The sequence below is a fragment of the Fusarium phalaenopsidis genome (genome assembly GCF_050370095.1).
Source record: "Fusarium phalaenopsidis strain FUZ10S chromosome Unknown contig_32302, whole genome shotgun sequence".
NCBI classification, from domain to species: domain Eukaryota; kingdom Fungi; phylum Ascomycota; class Sordariomycetes; order Hypocreales; family Nectriaceae; genus Fusarium; species Fusarium phalaenopsidis.
The window spans coordinates 1,157,849-1,178,897 of record NW_028145405.1 but is presented as its reverse complement, the minus strand read 5'-3'; the positions used below and the strand labels follow the sequence as shown (position 1 = coordinate 1,178,897).

At 55.0% G+C, this 21,049-nt stretch overlaps 7 protein-coding genes across 7 annotated transcripts; 3 read left to right on the top strand and 4 right to left on the bottom strand.

Annotated features, from left to right (window-relative positions):
• Window positions 1-5,820: 5,820 nt before the first annotated feature.
• Window positions 5,821-6,945, top strand: LRP88_07756 (Apc15p protein-domain-containing protein; the record flags this gene model as incomplete). The annotated part of the gene is made up of 2 exons (XM_083244273.1): window positions 5,821-5,856; window positions 5,905-6,945. The coding sequence occupies 2 exons, from the start codon at window positions 5,821-5,823 to the stop codon at window positions 6,943-6,945; spliced, it is 1,077 nt and encodes a 358-aa protein (XP_083098767.1).
• Window positions 6,946-7,409: 464 nt separating this feature from the next.
• On the bottom strand, window positions 7,410-8,475 carry LRP88_07755 (SNARE domain- containing protein; the record flags this gene model as incomplete). Its single annotated transcript, XM_083244272.1, has 3 exons — window positions 7,410-7,616; window positions 7,733-8,048; window positions 8,414-8,475. 3 exons carry the CDS (start codon window positions 8,473-8,475, stop codon window positions 7,410-7,412), a joined length of 585 nt encoding a protein of 194 aa, XP_083098766.1.
• Window positions 8,476-8,949: 474 nt separating this feature from the next.
• LRP88_07754 (histone chaperone domain CHZ-domain-containing protein) lies at window positions 8,950-9,409 on the bottom strand (the record flags this gene model as incomplete). The annotated part of the gene is made up of 3 exons (XM_083244271.1): window positions 8,950-9,122; window positions 9,178-9,190; window positions 9,248-9,409. 3 exons carry the CDS (start codon window positions 9,407-9,409, stop codon window positions 8,950-8,952), a joined length of 348 nt encoding a protein of 115 aa, XP_083098765.1.
• Window positions 9,410-10,152: 743 nt separating this feature from the next.
• Window positions 10,153-10,789, bottom strand: LRP88_07753 (uncharacterized protein; the record flags this gene model as incomplete). Its single annotated transcript, XM_083244270.1, has 2 exons — window positions 10,153-10,213; window positions 10,278-10,789. The coding sequence occupies 2 exons, from the start codon at window positions 10,787-10,789 to the stop codon at window positions 10,153-10,155; spliced, it is 573 nt and encodes a 190-aa protein (XP_083098764.1).
• Window positions 10,790-11,397: 608 nt separating this feature from the next.
• On the bottom strand, window positions 11,398-12,543 carry LRP88_07752 (cyclin-domain-containing protein; the record flags this gene model as incomplete). Its single annotated transcript, XM_083244269.1, has 2 exons — window positions 11,398-11,851; window positions 11,912-12,543. 2 exons carry the CDS (start codon window positions 12,541-12,543, stop codon window positions 11,398-11,400), a joined length of 1,086 nt encoding a protein of 361 aa, XP_083098763.1.
• A 2,430-nt stretch (window positions 12,544-14,973) lies between these two features.
• LRP88_07751 (armadillo-type protein) lies at window positions 14,974-18,125 on the top strand (the record flags this gene model as incomplete). Its single annotated transcript, XM_083244268.1, has 3 exons — window positions 14,974-15,268; window positions 15,326-17,079; window positions 17,133-18,125. The coding sequence occupies 3 exons, from the start codon at window positions 14,974-14,976 to the stop codon at window positions 18,123-18,125; spliced, it is 3,042 nt and encodes a 1,013-aa protein (XP_083098762.1).
• Window positions 18,126-19,635: 1,510 nt separating this feature from the next.
• LRP88_07750 (opsin family protein) lies at window positions 19,636-20,610 on the top strand (the record flags this gene model as incomplete). The annotated part of the gene is made up of 3 exons (XM_083244267.1): window positions 19,636-19,758; window positions 19,809-20,101; window positions 20,151-20,610. 3 exons carry the CDS (start codon window positions 19,636-19,638, stop codon window positions 20,608-20,610), a joined length of 876 nt encoding a protein of 291 aa, XP_083098761.1.
• Window positions 20,611-21,049: the final 439 nt, after the last annotated feature.

The window sequence follows — 21,049 nt, the reverse complement described above, 5'->3', positions numbered from 1 at the left end:
CAATGTGGGCAGCACTCAGCACACAACTTACCAGGGATGCTTGGTCCTCTTTACCAGAGTAGGGCAGTAAAGCGAAAGGGTATCAAAAGGCGACTGGCTTGCAGCGGCAGGATAGGCACGTTGGATACTAGGGAAGGGCGAACGCGAGAGGACAGAGCAGAGAGGTAGGAGGAAGAGGGAAGGCGAGAGGGAAGAAAAGTTGGAGGGGGAGGGCAACAGGTCTGCTTTTATGGAAGGAGGAGAGATGGGGAGCAACCTGAGGGTGGGAGAATGGGAATAGATGTCCGGAGCCGTCACCAATGCTAAAGCAGTGCCAACTCGGTCTCTCGGCAGCTCAGAGAAAGCCAACTCGAGTCACAGCTCACCCAGCACTGGCAGTCTGCTGGGGGGGTCTGCCCGGTTCGAGTCAATCGACTGGGTCCAGCTAGGTCCAAAGCAAGCAGCTTGATCCAAGCCCCACGAAAGGAAAATGGGTGAGCAAAGAGAAAAAAAATCCAATGGAGCGGCTACGGCGTGCGTAGATGGTTCAGGCTAGGTACCGGGGGAGGGGTGTGTGTGAGGGGAAGACGGGGAGAGGGGGGGTACGTAGTGTAGGGCTCCAGCTCTCGGGTTGAGTGAGGAGAGGAGAAGCAGACAGGACGCACAGCGGAGGAGAGCAGCCCAGCCCACAGTCGCACTGCGAAGACGAGGAGACACAGGCGGCGTCAAAAACGGAGGGTCCAGGGAGCAAGCCCACAGGGTTATGCGTAGCAGGGTGGGGGACCGATGATGCTGATGATGTTGATGGCTGGCGCTCGAGTGAACGCTGGCGGGGGTTTTGATGAGCAAGGGTGCACTACACGGAGTCGAGAATGGATGGGATGGCGGAAGGGTGCATCAATTGTGTTGTGCTGGCGTCTATTGAGAGGTTGGATGGCAGATGTATATCACATGGGAAATCCAGACAATCCGCTTGGATAGGTCGATAATATCTAGCTTTTTGCGTTATCTATCAAACTTTCTTCTTTGTGTGCTGAAGAAAAAAAAAACGACCTCGTCGCCCCCAAAACACCATGGACGCCCACTCCATGTCTAAGACCAAGACGAACTCCTACTACGTCTTCGGCGTGCAGACCCCGAACCCGACGCAGGCGGGCGCACACCACCCTACCGTGGACCGATTTGTCTACCGTTTTTACTAGTTAACTTATGAAATGGGGGAACGAGAAAGCACATGCCAACAAAAACAGCGCAGGCAAATGAGGTTCCAGGCATTTGCACGACGCTCCCGTCATTGACATGCCACCATCCGGGGCGCATCAGAGCAGTCAGAAATTCATGGATTCCACGGACTGCCAGCCTAGGGTGGGCAAGCCCTCATCCCCTCGGCGTCACTCCCGCGCCCCAGGTGCCGCTGCCCATGGGCATCTCGGGCATTTGGACCTTGCGATTCGAGCCTGTTCCGCCGATGCGCGAGGTCCAGGGTTGGTTGATTGAAGCTTGGACACGTCCCATTCATCCATACGGAATGCCGCGCTTGAGAGAGCTTTACGTTTGGCCTCTCCTCTTGGTCCCAGCTTTCCCCATCCCCCATGCCAAGTTGAAGTAACCATATCCATGTCTACCTACCTATTTCTTCGGTATGTGTATGTCGTGATACTATATCGGCCTCTTCCCCTTCCATCCTTCGGGCTGTCCTCCGAAGCAACCTGGAGATGCGAGTTTGGAGCCTCGCAGGGCTTCAACGCCTTGACCATGACCTGCCTTAGCCCGTCTTCTCCATCCCGCCGTCCCGCCACCCGTCAATCCAATCTTCCGCTCCATCCCTCTCCATCATCCGTCCCGTTCTCTGCTCCATGTCTTGCCCTCCACTTGTTCCATCCATCCTTGATCCCATCCATCCATTCACCCTCCTCCGTGGGTCGGCATGTCTTCGGACCAGGGGATCCTGCTTCCCCGGCAAATTCCCTTTCCTCTGGGCGAACACAGGCAAGAGGAGGCGAAAACGCCCATCTTTTGCTGGGCGAGATGGCACTAGGAGATGCCGTGGATGGAGGAGCTCCGACGAGAGAACCCCTCCTTTCCGATCTGCACCGTTCAAGGGATGCGATCTGCTGCCAGCTACGTCTTTGATACCGGCCAGCCCACTCAGAGAATTGATGACATATTGCCCACATACCACTACAGTACGCTCGCCTCATTGAGATGAGATGTCCACTGCAGAATGCACATCCTGGTGTCTACCAAGGTGTTGTTTCCCCCATGTATTCGTTGACCGAAATACCTGGTCTGCTTCTCCATGTTGCGGGCGCTCACCGACTCGCTTACACCGTGGCAAGCAGACAATGCTCCCCGTGTTTCTGAATTAATCAAGCCATGTACTCTCGTTGCCTGATTCTGATCCTCTTACCGTTGTCCTGACCTGACGGCACGGTTGACAAACCCAGAAAAACACCAAGCGGTCAGTCCGTCAGCCCGTTGGAGTCAGTCAACTTACTCGCGGTGGATACAGACAGACAAGCAACCATCCATGCAGTGGCCAAACAGCCTCGATTGCTCTCCTCCCCCGGCCGTTTCTCCTTTTGCGCTTCTCTCCGCTCCTCTCCGCTCTCCGCATTCATCTCAAGCCCGATCTGTTTAACCGACGCGAGGGGGATGAAAGAGATCTTCCCTCACTCGGCCCAATCACCTACAGGCTGATTCGGCGTTGACGGCGCATCTCTATCTCTTGTCAATCTGTGAATGGGTTTGCAACATGGTTCGTGTAAGAGAAATCCGGCCGAGGGGACGAGACTCTACCGCAGGCTAAGGACCAGCCACGCACGAGCGCACCCCACAGAGCTGCAGCTCCCTCCGTCACCCTTTCAAGCCTTTTCCCTCTGTCCAGCGGCGCCTCGAGCCAGGGTCGAGGGCGCTAGGGTGCCAGGCAACCAGGGTCCGGCTGGACATGGCGCCGAATGGCTGGAAGATGCTGCCAATCCGTGCGACGCCGCCTGGAACGTTAAACCTACCTCCGCAGGGATCAGCTTCGACCTCTCAACTTGCGACACCAATCACGGCTCGCCATTTTCAAAGCCCAGGCTGGCCGATGTCGCGCCCACGTTGCTCGCCTCCAAAACGAGGCTAGAGAAGGTCTGCGATGAGCCATCCCGTACGCTTGCGAGCCTGGGGGACCTTTGACGTACAGATGCTGCGCGCGGGGGAGCTAAGCCGGGTCTGATTCGTCGGGAGACCCCCAACTTGAGCCATCTCGCAGTCCGCATGTAGAGCGACCTCTCCGAGGAGCTGGATGTTGCATCTGCTGCGCTGCGCAACGGGCGCGAGATTTGAGATGTGATTCCGCGAGTCACAGCTATCCGCCCCGACGTCCCTACGCACATGCGCCAGTACCACAGCTTGCTGCTACGTAGCATGTCCGTCCCTCTCGCCTGCAGTTGGGCAAACCCAACATTGATTGTCACGCCAGGCTGGATATTGAGGCTTTCCAGGGCTGATGAAGGGACTGGGGTCCTCAAACTGCAGAGCTGTTTGGGTTTGGCTATGATCTTCACAATTGGATGTCATGGCTGCCAGTGCTGTGCTTCTGCCACGCCGCCGCAATTCCACCCGGCGTCATCGACATACGAAGCAGACGTTACTGCTTATGAGATGAAAACTATCCCCCGTCATCTTCATTGGCGAGAACCTTGGTCAAGGCCACCGACCAAGCCGAATGGGCTTCTCGGTCTGGCGTGAGAAGCAGGCCACACAGCATAGCGGAGTTGGCCCTGAGATTATGCCCTGGGGGTCTTCGGGATGTTTGCAAGACTCGCCGAGCGCACAGCAGAGGCGGCCGAGGCCCTGACCCTCCATCTCCATGCCTCCTGTCGTTGAGTGTCGTCTCACGGTCTGCCATCACCCCATATCGCACAGTCACAAAATGGACAACAGAAAATTGGGGGAGGCGGCCAATCACGGACCCAGCCGTCTTCGGTGCCGTTTCTTATCTCGAACCAACCAACTGCTACCATCGCGTCTGCGGCATCTCTACACTAAAACGGAAGAAGCTCGTGCCGTAGAGTCGCACACCACACGGCAGCCAAGGGTGCGAGATCGCCTAGCGCCGTCTTTAGTCGACGCCATCGCACAGACGCACATGTCTCGCCACGCTTCGGGAGTCCCTGCGAGGTGCGAGGGGCCCTGTGAGGTTCTGCGAGGTGTTGCAGACGCCTGCAGCGAAAGACGTCACTAGTTTTGGTAATTTGAACCGGTCGACGACTTACATGGCAGCCAAAGGAGAGGTCCCATCAGCCATGGCTGCTAGGAGCGCCTGTCAGCGGCGGCGGATATTCAATTATCAATCAAGGCCTCTGCTTATTGTCCGTGTTCTTTGTGTAACGGACGACGTCTAAAAGTCGTAGCAGGCATCTGGCTCGAGCACACGGATCTCATCCCCATCTTCCCCGACGCATGCAAACATGGCCCTACCGAGCCTCACGGTGTTTGTCCTCCGCCAACCATGACCGACACCTTGACGAATACGTGTACAATGGGATTTCTCCTGAACAGCTTGGACGCATTGCAGGATGGATGCTGGCGGCGGACCACACACATACGTCGGCGCCGTATCTCCTAGCGCGAGTGCTACAGTTTCTTATCTCTGGGCCTGGGATGCTAAAACGGCGGGCAAATGGATGCCGAGAGCAGCTCAAATCAAGTCGAGGCATTATAAATATGAAAGCGAGCAACTGACCGGGCGGAGCCTGTGGTCCTGTGGAGGTCGAGACGATGGCAGCAAACTTGGGGGTAAGCTCTCACGAAGAGGGCCGAGTTCGGCGGTGCTAACGGTCGGCCTGCATTTTTGCAGTGCGTGTCGCGGATTTGCGGAGCCGTCATGGCCAGTACCTACGCCCACAGCCTCACTCGCACGCAGCCTGGACGAGCCAGTTCCCGATTCCCGACGACTCAAAGAACCTCCCTCCTTGCGAAGGACGGGGCGGATGCCGACGGACCTCCACGGTCCAAGTCCGGGGTTCTCATCTCATCAAGGCGGACCTCGGCGGGCACCCCCAGCGTCCTGCTCGACCTACTTCCCCCGACCGCAACGACCCGACATCTCCCGAGATGCAACTCGAATGCCATTCCAAGTCTTAGTTCCGAACAGCATAGTCTGTTTCGGTGCATAAGGGAACGACCTAGCGCAGGAGCGGAAGCGACGCTGCAGGAGTTTGTCGCCGAGCAAGGGTTGAGGCACACCCGATGGTCTTTTTTTCCCTTTACCTCACACAATGAATAAACCCATCGGGCGCATCCCCTTGCGACCGAACGAACGATGGGCAGGACTGGGAAAAGGAGAACCAACCCTCTGAGCTTGGCCGCAGGCGGTGAGTTACAGAGTTGCAATTTCACAACGGCAGAGTTGCAGTCGTTGTCTGGCCTTCATTTCCCAGAAACACGAGCCTAGAACCTAGTGTCGAGCCAGAAACTGCCCACACCCAGTTGGCATCCCCCCAACCGATCCAGCCGCTGCAAAATTAGGGGGCCCTACTTGAGCGAAACCCTGGAAATCCGAGGGGCGTCTTCTCTTGGGCGGAATTTCCAGTTCGTAGTCTCGGTCTCTGTCGATCGAGTTGAAGATTCATCGTCGTCGTGGAATTTTTTGTTGGTGATGTTTCATCCTTGGCCTGCCTGTAAAGGCATTTCGGCGGCTGCGGCTACTAAGCGCGGCGTCGCGTCTGTCGCGTGAATTGCCCCGCCATTTTTGGAATGCGCTTCAGCAACGTTGGCGATACGTACCTTATCTTCAAAACACCACACATACATCCATCAGATTCGACGGTGACGACGTCGTCGATAACTCTCATGTTTACCACACTGCCAGACTTTACACCACGAGATGTATGTTTCTTCAATTCTTCTGCAATCACATCTATTAACACCCAACAGTCACATCTTCTGTGGTATAGATCGTCTCGCAGCTCCTTCTCCCCGCCGGGGCCCCTCGAAGAACTCAACAGCGAATCGCAAAATCCTCAGAATGCCGGGAACCAGTCGCGTCAGCGCGGCAAGATTATCGAGCGCTCGGCTCTCGCGCGTCTCGCCTCGGACGAGCAATACATGCAGCGGCGACGACTGAATATCCAGAATTATGGCAGTGGCTGGCTAAAACCACCAGGTGTGCCCAAAACTCTGCACCAGATGCGCGAGGAGAAGCGGGAGCAGGAAGAACATCAAGAGGCAATGCGACGGGAACAGCTAGCTCAGGAGTTGGCCGAAGCTGAGGCAGAAGGCATGCCCGAAGACGGCACAATGGACGACGTGCAGCTTGATGGTGCTCAAGACCTGGACGACGAAATTCCCGATGCCGATGATGGATTTGGTTTTGACGACGACGATGATGATGAGGATGAAGATGATGAAGAGGAGGAAGAAGAGGATGACGATGCGACCGAAGCAGACGAATCAGCACTCAGGGAAGAGCGACAGAACGATCTCATGGCCTCACAAATAAGGATGAACGATGACACGTTCCGAGAAGCTCTAGTCCGCGGCGAGCCAGACGCCGGCGACATGTACGGCGAGGGCGAGGATCTCGAAGCCGAAGACAATGGCCATCTCCTCGATGAAGACGATTTCGCCCAGGAAGGTACGGACGACGGGCTCGGCGTGGACATGGACGCCGACCTCGATGACGACATCCCCGAGGCTGAGAGCGGTGGCTATGAGCATACCGACTCCGAGGCCGAGTTGACTAGCAGCGAGGAAGAGCCTGACGAGGAAGAGGAGGATGAGGACGAGGATGATGACGCCGATGTCAGCTATGCACCTCGCTCCACGACCCTCCCGCCTCCACGATCACCAACATTCCACGGCCGCTCTAGCATGTCACATCCACGCGTCAGCATGGACCTCAGCAACCTCCTCTCCCAGGACGGCAGCAGCTTCATGGAGAGCAGTCCAGCTGGACGACGTGCCCGCCAAGGGTAGCATTTGATGACATGACACGAACGAGATGGGATACGGGATAGAAATAGGGTTTTTGGGAAGCAGCTTTTATATACCTTTTGTTTTTTTGGCCTCGTTATCAAGAATTGAGAAGAAGATAAAATGAACTCGCTCTTGGTCTCACTGGATAGCTGGCTACCAGACAAGTCAAGAACGGTGAAGATTACAAACTTTGTATGGGCAACGCTCGACGTGATGATGCTTCTCATGTCTGCCCGAATACTTACTCCCCCCGTATCATGATGCAGAAAAAAAAAATCCCAATACGCCATCCCAAACGCCATCCAGAAAAATGCATCCCTTACTGCCTTCTCTTTTTCCTCATGGTGAACCCTCCAGCTCTAGTGTGGTTGTCGACTGGACATTAACATTTAGCCCTGTCAATTATGTACCCTCCATTACTCGGCGTTTATCTCGTTAATCCGAATCGAGTGTTGTTTTTGGCATTAAAAGAGCCACACGTAGGTAAAGAGTAGAATGACGGCAGCAAAGAAGGCGATCCAAACCTTCCAGCCCACGCCGGTTCGCTCGGCCATGAGGAGCATGCGGTTCATGGTGCCGCGGAGGCGGACTCGTGTCGAGTCGAATGTGTCGTTCATCTTCTCCGCCAGGGCCGACGACTCGCGGATCTCGTCTCCGATGGCGACCGTCATCTAGAAGCCAGTTGTCAGTGTCTGTCCCAACTCAACTGGCTGTATCCTTCCTGTCATTTCCTTGGCTCCTCGGGAAACCAAGGGGAAAACATGGGAGAGTGTCCAGAGAAACTCACATCCTTCAACACCTTGACCTTGCCGAGGATACCCTCCACCTGCGCATCATTCTGGCTCTCCAGCTCATTCAACACAGCATCGCTGTACTGTCCCCTCCGGTTCGGCGTCGCAGACCTAAACCCGCCCCTCGCGGCCGCCGCACCGCCGTCGTACCCTCCAGCCCCGAGAGGCGATGGCGAAGGAGCCCCGTATCCGCCGTAGCCGTACCCGCGGCTCGGGCTGGCGCTGACGGGCCGCCGCGAGGCCGCATCCCCAGTGTATCCCTCGAAGAGCGCGCTGCGCGAGTCGCGCTGGTGGAGCGATGAGGCGCCGAATCTGTTTTTTTGACGTGGGATTGTCAGTGACTCCGGAAGTGGTGACGTGGTTGCCGCTAAGGACAAGAAAGATGCCTGAGACGAGACATACCGTTGCGCCATGGTTAGAGGGTTTGAACAACTAGGAGCGGGATTCAAGATTGAGCCAAGAGGAAAGAGAATTATATTTCAAGAAGGAAGAAAAGAGGAAGAGGGAAAAAATCGAGGGGCTCGCGAATCTCGGACTTGGCCCCCTACGATGATCCTGGTTGGGTCAACTTTTTTTTTAGGTGTTCGTGTTCTCTCTGGCCTGGTCTGATGATCAGGGGAGGCGGAAATCGGGGGGGTTATGGGGACGGGGTGATGGACACACGGATGGATACGTACCGACCGAGGGGCTGTCCAATGATGGATCCAATGCCATCACCACTTGAGTTTAAGCTCAACATTGTGAGAACGACAAAGGATTGGACACGATTGGTAGATTAAATAATTATTCCTGGGTGTCGATCAAAGACAGATGAGAACTGTTCCTTCAGAGGCGCTCAAATTGGATGCTGACTTGGTCAAAAACGTGCACAAGTTCACGCAGCTAACCATCGAATCCGCATCAACGGCCTCTCGCAGATTCAAGACAGCCGCGTTTGACCGTATTAAGGTGCTTCCATATTGCTCCATGTCTAACTAATGGGGACAGTAGCTATGCAAAGCAGATAATGCTGGGTTTTGGCTGATGCTATCCACGACTCCCTCCATCCCGCCCAGATCCCAAATCCAGACCCGAGTTAAAGAGTTGCCTGCCAGTTCCCGGTTTTTTATTTGTTCACGTCCCAAATCATAACATCATGCCTCTCCCACCCGTTAAATCCTCGCGCGAACGTGTCGTCAAAAGGAGGTTTTGCGACTTCTCGGCGTGCGTCAACTTAGTCAGACATCTTGACATCCTCGGTGGGCTGGAAGTCGTCATCGTCCTCCTCATCCTCGTCCTCGGCGGGATGTTGCTCGGCAGCCTTGGCAAAGTCGATGACGGCGCCTCGGGTGCGGCGACCACCCTCGACGATGTTGTTGAGATCAATCTCCTCCATGCCGTCCTCATCTGCGCAGAATGGTTAGCTTCAGTCAGGGTCTAAGTGTTGCGAGTGGGCGCATACCAGCTTCGACGACCTAGGAACCCCATGTTAGTAATGCGTACGGAAATAAACAAATCGTGGCAGCACATACCTCCTCATCATCGTCACTGTCATCATCATCATCATCCTCATCCATGGCAGTGTCCTCATGGATATCCTCAGGGGCAGCAGCACCCTTGCCCTTGGACTCGGAGACAGCATCCTCCTGGATCTTGGTGGGATCCTGGGGAATGGTAGCGCTGTTCTCGGCCATTGTTGCGGTGGAGGATGTTATATGTGGTAATGTGGAGTGGAGAAGTGGTGTTTTGGTAGAAGTTCGCGAAGAATTGGAAGTTTATGCAAAAGCGAAAGATGCGACGCGAAATGCAGGTGAGCGAGCCAAGTGAATTGGTTCTGGCGCGAGCGGGTTGCGACGAGCTTCAGTTTTAAAGCAGGTGCATGCGACGCCCAGCCAGATCTTCTCATAGCAACCGCTCTAAGCCCGATTTGTCTTAGCGGCCTGCGAGCTTGGTATAGTTTGCCGTGTCACATGGTCTTGCACGTGATGCCATTGATTCTTCCCCTGAATGCAGCGCCCAGGCAAAGGAACAAACAAGCAAAGGGAAGGAATCCAAGAGAAAGGGAGTACGGTCAGTTTGTATCAATTCATGTTGATTCCCGGATACTCAAAATCACAACGTATCATGGGAGAAATGGTCAGTTGGCAACATCCAGGACACCCTCCAGAGCATGTACCGAGACACTCAATTCGAATCTGAAGCAGGCGGAAAGCCATGATACTCGAGACCTAGGGCGGAAGAGCAGGCTCCTGCCATATCACAATGGGTTGTGCTCGGTTGTGAAGGCATCCCGCTGTACCCGGCCGCCGTTCAGACGTCCGGGTTCATGAAAACACGGTGAACATAGAGGTCTCAGGTCGTACACACAAAAACCGTCATCAAATGAATTCGTCGTAAAATGGTTGAATTAGAGCGGGTATTGATTGCGCTGTATCCTCTATTTGTCGCCTCCTCCAGCCATCGACATGACAACCACGACAGCAATAAGCCACCAGTACCTATACCGAACAGTTAGCATTCCATCACTTTTAGCACTTCTAGGGGAAACCAGTTTGAACTCACTTTTGCAAAAACGTCTTCTCCTCCTCCTCGCCCACCTTCTTGCCGTTGGGCGACAGCACAACCGGCTTGTTCAGCTCCGGCTGGCTCCCCTTCTTGTCCGCAAACACAACAGCCTTGGGGCCAAAATCCCTCGTCTGCCCGGCGTCGATCCGCACGCCCTTGAACGCGACGCTGCGCACGTCACCGGCGCCGTCCACGGAGAGCATCACCGTAGGCGCGTAGCCCTTGCCAAAGTTGTCGGCCGACGCGGCGGTGGTGCCGCTGATCCACTGCGAAGACTTGGTGTCGTAGAGGCCGATGCGGACGAGCGATGCGCCCTCGGGCAGCTCGGGTGCCTCGTAGGAGATGACTTCGGTAGAGGCGAGGGCGGCGACATCGTAGGCTACTTCGGCCAGCGGTAGGGGAGCTGATGGTGAGGAGTGGACAGGCTGGACGTAGATCTGGGCGGTGCGCGGCTCAGCCGCAGCAAGCGCAGCAGCGCAGATAGTTGATAGAAGTGTCGTGATCCTCATTATGGGCAGCGCAGTGGGACACGGCTGTATTTTTGGGATGAGATGGTTGTCGTGGGGGTGTAGACCGTGTAGCTGTCGATGCTCGGAATTGACACCTGGACAGCGTCATGCCCATGGCGGCTGATCCTCGGTAGAATTCTCCGGACGCCCAGGTCTACCCATGGAGATGGGGAATTGGCATGGAGGTCCCAGCTCAACGGCTACCACCTCATGACCCTGGACATGGAACACGTTTGATTGATGGATAATTGCTCTCGAGTCTGAAAACTTGTCTCTGGTGAAATGCAATGTAATTTTTTCGACATAATGGTCGAGTCTAACGTCTGCCTCCCAAGCTGTGTGTACATATGCTTCATTGCCCAACCCGGTGATGCTGTCTTAAAATGAATCAATCGAATCGCCCCGGTCCCCAACGCCAGTAAATGTCGTGTTATGCAGGGTCCACCCTCGGTCCCTTCGTCATGGTCATGCATCCATCCACTCGCCATGTAGTATCCGTCCAAATCCGCCGACCGAGATGGCGTCTTTAAGCTGTCGGTCGGTCGGTCTGTAAAGTGGAAATATATGCCCCGATATCGTCTTGGAATGAGCACCAGGCTGACGACGTTCTAATCGTCCGAACTAGCATTATCTTCTCCATCCATGCCATCGGCCTCGGTGTCGTCTTCGTCGTCTTCGGACCCGTCTGATTCTAGAATGTAACCTGGAGTTCGTTCCACCAACCCTTTGTAGTAGGCCACCAGGACCTCTGGATTCGGCACAATCTTCCAGTCCACACGGTAGAGAAACTCGAGTTCAAGCAGTTTAAGCTCGGCTACTCGAACGCCACCGACCCTGGCGTACGTAGTGTTGTTCCAGAAGGAATCGGACAATCCTTTTGCGGCTACCGTGGCCGCGGTTATCAGAAATCGGTGTACAGTCAACGTATTGATGGTAAATTCTGGGTACATGGCGCACAATCGGTCAATGTAATAGACCATGGCCAGTAGAAGCGGCGGTGTCAGGGTCGCATGTCGGGCCAGGCGGTGTAGATAATCTCGAACAGAAATACCAGGTGCAGTCCTGTAATCCACGTCAGTTGGTTGGCTCCATTGTAAAAGCTGCAAAAGAGCCTCAAAATACCTCGAGTGAAATCGTGTCAGGCCGCCATTCGATATTCGGATGGCGTCATTTGTAGCTATTAACTCTGCCAGCATGTGGGCAATCAACTCGACCATGTCCTCGACCGGACAGAATTGATAACTCTCGGGCAAGACCTTTGGCGGCGGCGCGTCGGGTTTTGGTCGCTTAGTCGACGGTGGTGGTGATTTGGCAGCGGCAGTGGCTTGCGAGTTGGCCAGGGCGGGCGAACTTCGACGTTTGGTTGGCGACACCCCGCTCAGCGCTTGGGCTTGTTGCACGCTCTGCTCCTGGGAAGGGCGTGAGGGGGTTACGGACGACTTTGACATGGGAGACGGCCGAGGCGACTGCAAGGGCTGCGCCGGAGGCTTCTGGGAGAGCGACGACGAGAGTTGCTGAGCATCTGCGGGGGACCCTTGGACGCCCGAGTCGTTTGCGACATACTGTCTCGGGCGCTGGATCGGAGACGACTTCATAGCGTCGGCAGAGGAAGAGGCGCTAGAGCGTGTGGAATGCCGTCGCCGGAGAGCTGGCGAAGGCTTTGAGGAGTGCTGGGGAGACGACGTCGCATATCGAAAGACGGTAGGCGAGGCATTGGTGGAGGCGGACAAGGCAGGAGACGTCTTGAGCATCATCTGCGGCGCATGGTCGAGTTGTCTGTCGTCGGTTCGTCGGTTCGTGGATGTCAGTCGAGGGGTTTTCGGCTGTCAAAGTTCAAAGTGCGTGGTTGATAGGGCTGAGGGCCGGCTGGAAAGGAGGGAGGAGAACAAAGGGGATTTGAAGATTTGAAGTGGCGACCAAGGAGCACCAAGTTGTAGATATGGGGTCGAATCGAATCGCGAATTAGATCATGGCGTTGGGGTCGATTCCATGTGGACGCGACACTGCGCAAACTGGCTGCCAAGAACTGGCGCTATCGACGAGAACGCTCACCGAGGGATATCAGACTAACAAGAACAAAGCCCCCAATGCGGCTGGGTTATGGTGGTGCACCGATGCAATGGTGGCTGTTTGTCAGACACGCGCACACGAAGAGTTTGGCTGGTGGAATGGTGCCGGATGGCAGCCGGGCGATGGATGGGTTGTGTGGACTGTGAGGGAGTGGGTGTGGATATTGGGTCTCCGGCGGATGGGCTGCGAATGGGTGCGTGCGCTGAGCAGGAACGGACAGGCCGGAACCCTTCCCACAGGGTGCGTCCCTGGGACGGTTTTCCGGGCCTTCTAGGTGCCTTTTGGGCAGTCTAGGTGGTTCTCGAGCCTCTAGGAGCCTCTGGCTGAACTCCCCGTCTCCAGCTGGTGCTCTTTTTCCCGGCATGGAACCTACCGGACCGCGCTGCCTCAGTCAGGAGGAGGTCTTCTTCCAAGCCGTTAGTTACCTAACGCAAGCTTGGCAGGCCTTGTTAGGACTCGAGGGATGTGTGTGTCCTCAGGATGGGAGCCTTGGGCTACTCCTTTCGGAAATGGATGTGCAGCAATTTTTTCAGGGGCCGTTGAGAGCCGAGAAAGTGTGAGTCCAAGTCGAGGGCGTGATTCTGGTGGTTCTAAAGATGGCGTCAGTGTGTGCGAACAACAAGAATGCCCAGACTCAAGGCGCCTGTCGCGATCTGTGGTTGGCCGGCTGATGCTCTTGTGATTGACTTAACGAGGCAGTCTTGTTCGAGTTATTGCTTCTCGCCTGCAAAACACGAGATGAATGCCGGCACACCACTATCACGACAGCACTCGATCAAGGGCTTCACACTGCCGCCTGGCTTGCAAGCATCAAGCTGGAGGCCAAGCAACCTGCTAGCTCTGTCTCAGAGAAGACGGTCCCTGACTTTTGGCGTTACCCCAGACGCATCTCACTCCCCCAGAAAGAGCCTCGCATAAGCAGGCGCTTGTCTGGGCGTTTGTGAGCCACTCGATGGGCAACGTGGACGGAAGCCGGGCTGCCAGAGGGCGAAGCTCCCCGGGGTCCCGTCGACCCCTCGCCCATTTCGCCGGCTGATGAGTCGTCCAGGAAGGGAGCTCGGTGAGGAGTACCGCAGGATCGTGGGGCTTTGAGCTTGATTGCTGCTGCATGGCGGTATCATGGAGATAGTCGGTCCACAATCAAGACGAGAGCGCGGCTAGACCATGATGAATGAGGAAGGTTTAGTTTCTGCTGGCCGTGCCGTCGACACGCAAGACGTCGTGACACAATCAAACTGACACATCTCCCAACTCACTGGGACGTCGAATGCAGGTGGAACGAGTCTTTTTCCATCTTCCACCTTGCCTTGCTCTCTCGTACCTGTGCACAAATCTTTCTTTTTTCGTCTCTCATCTTGTGATATTGCCCAGAGCCTCCGTCATCTGCGTGTAAGCGGCATCAGCGGCTGTCGGGCGCTTACACGCCGGCGGTTCAACAAGAGGACGCATTGCCCTATGCAAGCGAGCAGGAGTAGTCAGCAGTGCACAAGAACAGGCAAGACAAGGTAAAAGCCCTTCTTAGCCAAGGCAGAACGCAGTCATGATGGCTTCAGATAATTGTCGTCAGATTTAAAGGTGAGTCCACCGTGAGGGCTCATGAGCCGTCAGCCACGGTTGCACGAGTGTCCAAGGCTCATTCCCTTCTTATCGGCCCCGATAAGGCAGGAGAAGCGCGGAACACGTGCCTCCCGCTACTCGGAGTCCGCCTGGAAATCCATCCATGCCGTCTTGACGTGATTGACCTGACGCCGGGTTCCCCAGGCTGTACCTTCGTAGCAACGCAACTCGCATGTTTAATGGTTTGACACTCTAGGCTCCATCACGACAGCACATCAATCGCCTAGCCATCGCATCAGCCCCTTGGCACAGTACTTTGATTCTCGACTTTTCCTTCTTCTCTTCTCTTTGCATCTGGAACATAGCTCCCCAGTTCGTGGGCGCATGCAGATTGGGTGTACAGACGCGACCATCAGGTGGCCAGTGTCCTCGAATTTTAGCATCCTCGAACGACAATCGCAACAACATTTTGTATCATCCGCAACGTCTCTGTTTATCGCTTCTTCGACTCCGACTGCATACCCAAGGTTTCCCGTTTGTCTCATTAATTCGTCTTGATGGCTCGACCGCAGAGTCCCCCGATCTTGGCGCAACTGCGAAGCGCCAGAACTTTGTCCGAGCAGACCGCTGCCCTGAGAGCTCTGAAGAACGAGGTTGTTGGTCACGTACAAAGAAAGGAGCTTTGGATCAGCTTGGGTGTTCTTGATCCTATTGTCAGGACCTTGGCTTCAGCCAGGCCGCCGGTCAAGCCAAATGGAAAGGATGCACGATTCCCTCTCACGCAGAGGCCGCTATCGGAGGATGAGAGCGTGAGGTTACAGGCGCTGCAGCTGGTAGCTAGTTTCGCCAATGGTACGGTATTATACATGTTGAAATTTTGTTGTTGTAGTTGCTGATGGAGAGGAACAGGTGGTCCAGCTTTCCTTGCTCCCCTCTATGCCGCGCGAGCGATCCCCGCCCTCATGGCCAACATATCTCCGTTTACGAACGCACCGCAGCTCGTCGTGGCTTCTCTCAGAGCCTTGACAGATATTGCAGAAGCCTCGATCCTAGCGCCGCCATCCTCACCCATCGATATCGAGTCCCTAGCCGATACTGTCTTCTCGCCACAATATCTCGACTCGTTCGGAGCTATGCTCTCCATTACCTCCACCAACTCTCTTCTGCAATCTCAGGTTCCGCTTGCAGCGGGTCTGATTTCTCGTCTTTGTCGAGAAGACCGCCATCAACAAGCGTTGACGACATCTGGAATTCTGGATGCACTAGCCACGCGCCTGGCCAGCGTTGCCGTACTTCGTGGAGAGGTCGTCCCCGGCGCTGATGAAGCTGCGAGGAATGATGGGCTTTTGGACGCTTTCCCTGAACCTGCACCCAAGAGTCTGAGGCTTGCGCCGATCCTTGAAGCTATTGCAGCTATTCTTGGGGATTCAAAATACAGGGCCAACAGGCTCATCGACTCTCCCTCCATCCTCGCCGTGTTCCCCTCGATCAAGTTTGAGCCTGCAGAGGCCACGGATCCCCGTTACGATGCCGAGCAGCCAGGGCCCAATGTGTCACGTCAACCGCCATTGACTGCGATGGAGTTCATGCTTCCAATCGGCCTGCCTCGAAGTCTATCGACATCTCCATATGGCTCGTTTTCTCAGGGGGCATCTTCGGATTCACAATCTTCTTCTCGTTCATCACTGAGTAAATTCAGCTCATCCGCGATTTGGGACTCACCTCGATATCCGCCAGTCGGCTCGAATGCCGATGACACGGAAGAGATTGAAAGCCCCTTCATTCCCTGGCTGGTACACCTTGTGAGGTGCTCAGAGGAATATGAGCGCCTCCTTGCTTCCTCTATTCTTGCTGCGCTCATTAAGGGTGGCGTGGGAAGCAAGGGTATGAGAGAAGCAAGCCTGGGGCTCCTTGTTGTTCCTCTACTGGTCGACATGATCTGTAAAAATGACAAGGACGCTTCCGATGTGAACGAGGTGGACGATGCGAGCAAGGGCATTATTCTGGAGCGAGCGCCAGTGGTGCTGGCCCGGATGATCACGGACAGCGAATACCTCCAGAAGGCCGCTTACGAATGTGATGCCGTGCCGGTATTGAGCAGACTTTTGAAGCATGCATATGCCCCTGTTCGAGATACTACGCAGCCGCGTTATTGGTCGCCACAACCAGATACGGATATGGAGGTTGAGAGCAATTCTCCGCTTTCTCAGCTGGGTCAAGAGGGCCAGAATGGACTTTTGATCCACCGGCTCAGGGTGCGAGAAAGCACACTCAAGGCTATCGCCGCCCTTGCGGGGGGCAAGGAAGACTACAGGAAGGCGTTTGTGGCCGAGGACATCACCTCGTACGTTGTCGAGTCCCTCTCGGAGTATCCCAGAAAGCCACAGACAGCCAAGGAACGAACAGCAGAAAAGTCAAGCGGCGATGCTACCAGGAAGGGGGAAACTGCAGGATACGGCGCAAACCCCGCGTCAGTGATCATCGCGGGCTGCCATGTTGTCAGGATGCTGTCTCGGTCGGTCAACATCTTGCGTACGTCGTTGGTGGACCACGGAGTTGCGCTTCCCATCTTTCGATTCATGACACACTCGGACGTCAATGTTCAAGTTGCTGCCACTGCAACCATCTGCAACCTGGTGGTCGAAGTCAGCCCAGTGCGCGAGGTAAGTCCATGGCATATTTTGTCTGCAACGAACTTAGTAGCTAACAGTAACAGCTTCTTGCAGAAAACGGAGTTATGAAGGTGCTCTGCGAGCATGCGCACTCGGAGAACCCTGCCCTTCGACTCAATGCCTTGTGGGCGCTCAAGCACTTTATTGATGCTGTTGGACCTGATTTGAAAAAGGCATGCCTGGCGCAACTTGATCCAGGATGGTTGGAGCAGCTCATTTGCGACGACACAGAAGACTTGGCCTTGCAGATGGCTAGGGAGAGGGAAGCGTCGGGACTGGACATGGATGACGATGTGGACATGCAACAATCAGACGAGGCACACCGCTGGGTGTACGGCACCAACGGTATACTTCGAGAGCTGGATGCAACAAACTCGACAAGGCTGCGTCAGGTGGAAGACAAACTGGCAGCGGTGCGAGAATCCGAGCTAAATCCGGTGCGGAGGGCACGGAATGACGATTTGGCGATTCAGGAGCAGGGCCTGGACTTCATCAGGAACCTGATCGGAAGACCGGGAGCTGGGCTGTCGGAAACGACAAATGAGACGACAGAAATGATCGACTACCTTCTGCGCGAACTCGGGACGGAGCGACTGTTTGAAATCCTGTCATCCAAGCTCCGGGCCAAGGTGCTCCGACCTTTCTCCCGCCGAGCTCCAGTGACGGGGCGGGAGACTCGGTTGCTCCACCCACAGGCCAAGATCATTGTGGCCGTCATCTACATCCTGGTGCACATCGCGGCTAGCGTCCCTCGGCACCGGCAGATGGTGATCAGCCAGACTGAGCTCCTGAAGCTTCTGGCCCAGCAGGCGAGCAGCAAGGACAGGGAGGTCAGGGTGGCACTATGCCATCTGGTCATCAACCTCACCTGGCAAGAGGACGATGGCGAGGCTCAGGCATGCGCCCAGAGAGCGCACGAGCTGCGGAAGCTCGGATTCCACGCCAAGATGGAGGCGCTCACCAAGCAGGATGGGGACCTGGATGTGCGCGAGCGAGCCAAGACGGCAGCATATCAGATAGAACAGGCCACATACTGATTGTGGTGCTGCGAGGGAGGGAGGGAGGAATGTACTTTTGTGTAGATGTATTATGGACTGACCCTTCAAAGGAAGAGCAGCGGTGACAAAAAGCGATTCTTGTTTTGGAGTGTAACATTGTAAGTAGAGGAGATTTGGTACATGCAACCTATAGCACCTATACTCTGCACATCACATCACACAGTCGAATATCATGATGGGATACGCTGGAAGACGAGTACGCTTCTCCATCACATTTCTCTCGTGATATCATGGAATTGGCGGCAGATTGTACCATGCAGTCTCTTGTACATCTGCCGGTGCTAGTTCTACTGCAGCCAAGCCGACAAGGGGGGATTTCCTCGTGACTCACTGACAACGACAAGGGTTGGACGATCGATCAATGTCGAGACGAGTTCGAGTCAAGATGTGACAGAGGTTGGCATGCAATGCAACATGGATTGACAATGCGAGCGGAAGATGACGGCACATGGCGGTCACTCCTTGAATCTGTTCGATATAGAGCATTTGTCTGTACAAGGTACACGGAAAGGGCTATACTCGATGTTTACATGACGATGAGGTTTTTGGGAGCTGTATTGCGTCAAAGACTTACCCTATATCACCATGAGTCGAAACAACTTCAACGTCTAGTCCTGGGCATGTAATCACCTTGACGTCAACCACCCGCCGACTTTGATCCAATGTCTCGACATTGAAATGTCTCTCCCCGAACGATGGAAGCCGCTAGAGCCCATGCTTCTTCTTTAGCTCCCGGTAGGGCTCGACACATGACACATTCGGAACCCGCGGAGGTTTTGTTCAACATGGCATGACATGTGGGAATTGAGGTGTTGCATTGGACAGATCAATTTTTTTGCTTCCTCTTTTCTGGCCAAGCGAGAATAACGCCAGATTTTCAAGGGTAACCGAAAAAAACAGGCGAGAAGATGCTTCCCGGTGGTGCCGGACCTTGCTGTTAATCTGCGGTACTCGGTTGATCTTGGATATTCGGCTTCCAGTCACATCAACCTATCCAATGCCGAGTTAAGGGCTGATTAATGGATCCCATGCGAGGCCAGCCGCATCGACAGCCTTGCCTCATGTACCCTCTACCTCGTCTGTTACCCTCACACGTCATTGCCCAGTCGAGACGAGAGTCCAGAATTGCAAAAGCTCTGTTTTCCCGCACCGCCATCACGAGATGCTGCATGGCTTTTTGCCCAATGGGACAAGACTACTCATCCAATGGGATGAGACGGATGCTTTCAAGCTTGTCTGATGGGGAGGGGTTTGCAGCTTGTTGGGGTGGGAAGAGTTCCTGAGGGGAGATGTTGGAAAGGTGCGTCATGGTGAGATGAGAGAAGATGTATAAGAGGAAGGGGATGGGACGTCGTTTGTTTGCCTCCTTCTCCTTTCTCTTCACTCTTATTCGAGGCAAAACAGATATACATACGATCATCATCAAGCAGTTCAACTTGAAATCGACAATTACAACATATCGTGAACGTCTATCAACCTCAAGTCAACCATGGCCGTCATCTTTACACGTAACGACGCCCTCAACATCAACCCCCAGGCGGGTGACACTCACCTCTCGGTGGGAGGATCAGACTGGCTCTGGGCAGTGACAGCCGTCTACCTGCTATCCTTCGTGAGTCCCTCAGACATCATACACTACAACAGCATCACTAACACGTATAGCTCATCTTCTTCGCCCTGAGCCTCAAGCCGCCGCATGGTGAAAAGATCTTCCACTACCTCTTCACCATTGGCCTCCTCGTCGGAACAATCACCTACTACGCCATAGCCTCTGGCCTCGCCTACTCGGTCATCCCCACGCAGCGCAACCGCGGACACGCCGTCTCGTACCAGATCTTCTTTGCAAAGTACATCAACTGGGTCGTGGCATTCCCCGTCGTCATCCTGGCCCTGGGTCTCCTGAGCGGTGTTAGCTGGGCTACCATTGTCTTCAACATCTTCCTTGCCTGGATCTGGTATGTCCACTCCCCCCTGACGGAAAGGATATATAGCTGACGTGAATAGGGTCATCTCCTACCTCTGCTCCGCTTACACGGCCACCTCGTACAAATGGGGATTCTTCGCCTTTGGCACAGCCGCCTACCTCCTCCTGGCCTTCCAGACCCTCCACGTCGGCCGCACCTCAGCCCGTCGCCTGAACCTGACCCGGGACTACCTCATGCTCGCGGGCTGGCTCAACCTCCTCTGGTTGCTGTACCCCATCGCCTTCGGTGTGGCCGACGGCGGTAACCAGATCAGCGTGACAAAGAGCTTCATCTTCTTCGGCATCCTCGATATCCTCATGATTCCCGGCCTCGCCTTCGCCTTCCTGTTCCTCTCCCGCAAGTGGGACTACAGCGCCCTCAACCTGCACTTTACCCAGTACGGCCGTGTCAACGCTGGCGAGGGCGTCTTCCCCGAGAAGAGGGCTCCCGGCGTTGCGGCTCCTGGCTCTGCTGCTCCTGCGGCTACCCCTGCTGTCTAAGGACGAAACAAAAAAAGCGATGCTACAATAGCTGGCTCCTATGACGACTGGCTTCACTTGGAACCCAGAGTGGTATAGCAATGGGGGAAGAGTGAGAAGCACTCGTGGTGTTCGAATTAGGATAATGTGGATGGACGTCACTCGCTTAGATGGGGATGTTGGTAATGGAAGGGGGAGATATTAGGTGGAAGGAATTGTCTTTTGATGGACGTTGAGTTGTTGCTTTTGAGATACCCTCGTTTGGACGGGAGCAGGATACCCGCTGGTTGCTGGCTACTTGTTGAGTTGGTTACCCATAATGTCTAATAAACAAACATCCTCAACTCGAAGAGTCCCTGGCTGCTCGTGACTGTTCTGACTCGATCAATTAACAGTCTCCTCGCATACCCATCGATACCCATCGACACCCATCGTCATGTCCACCCGGTAACCCTCCCTT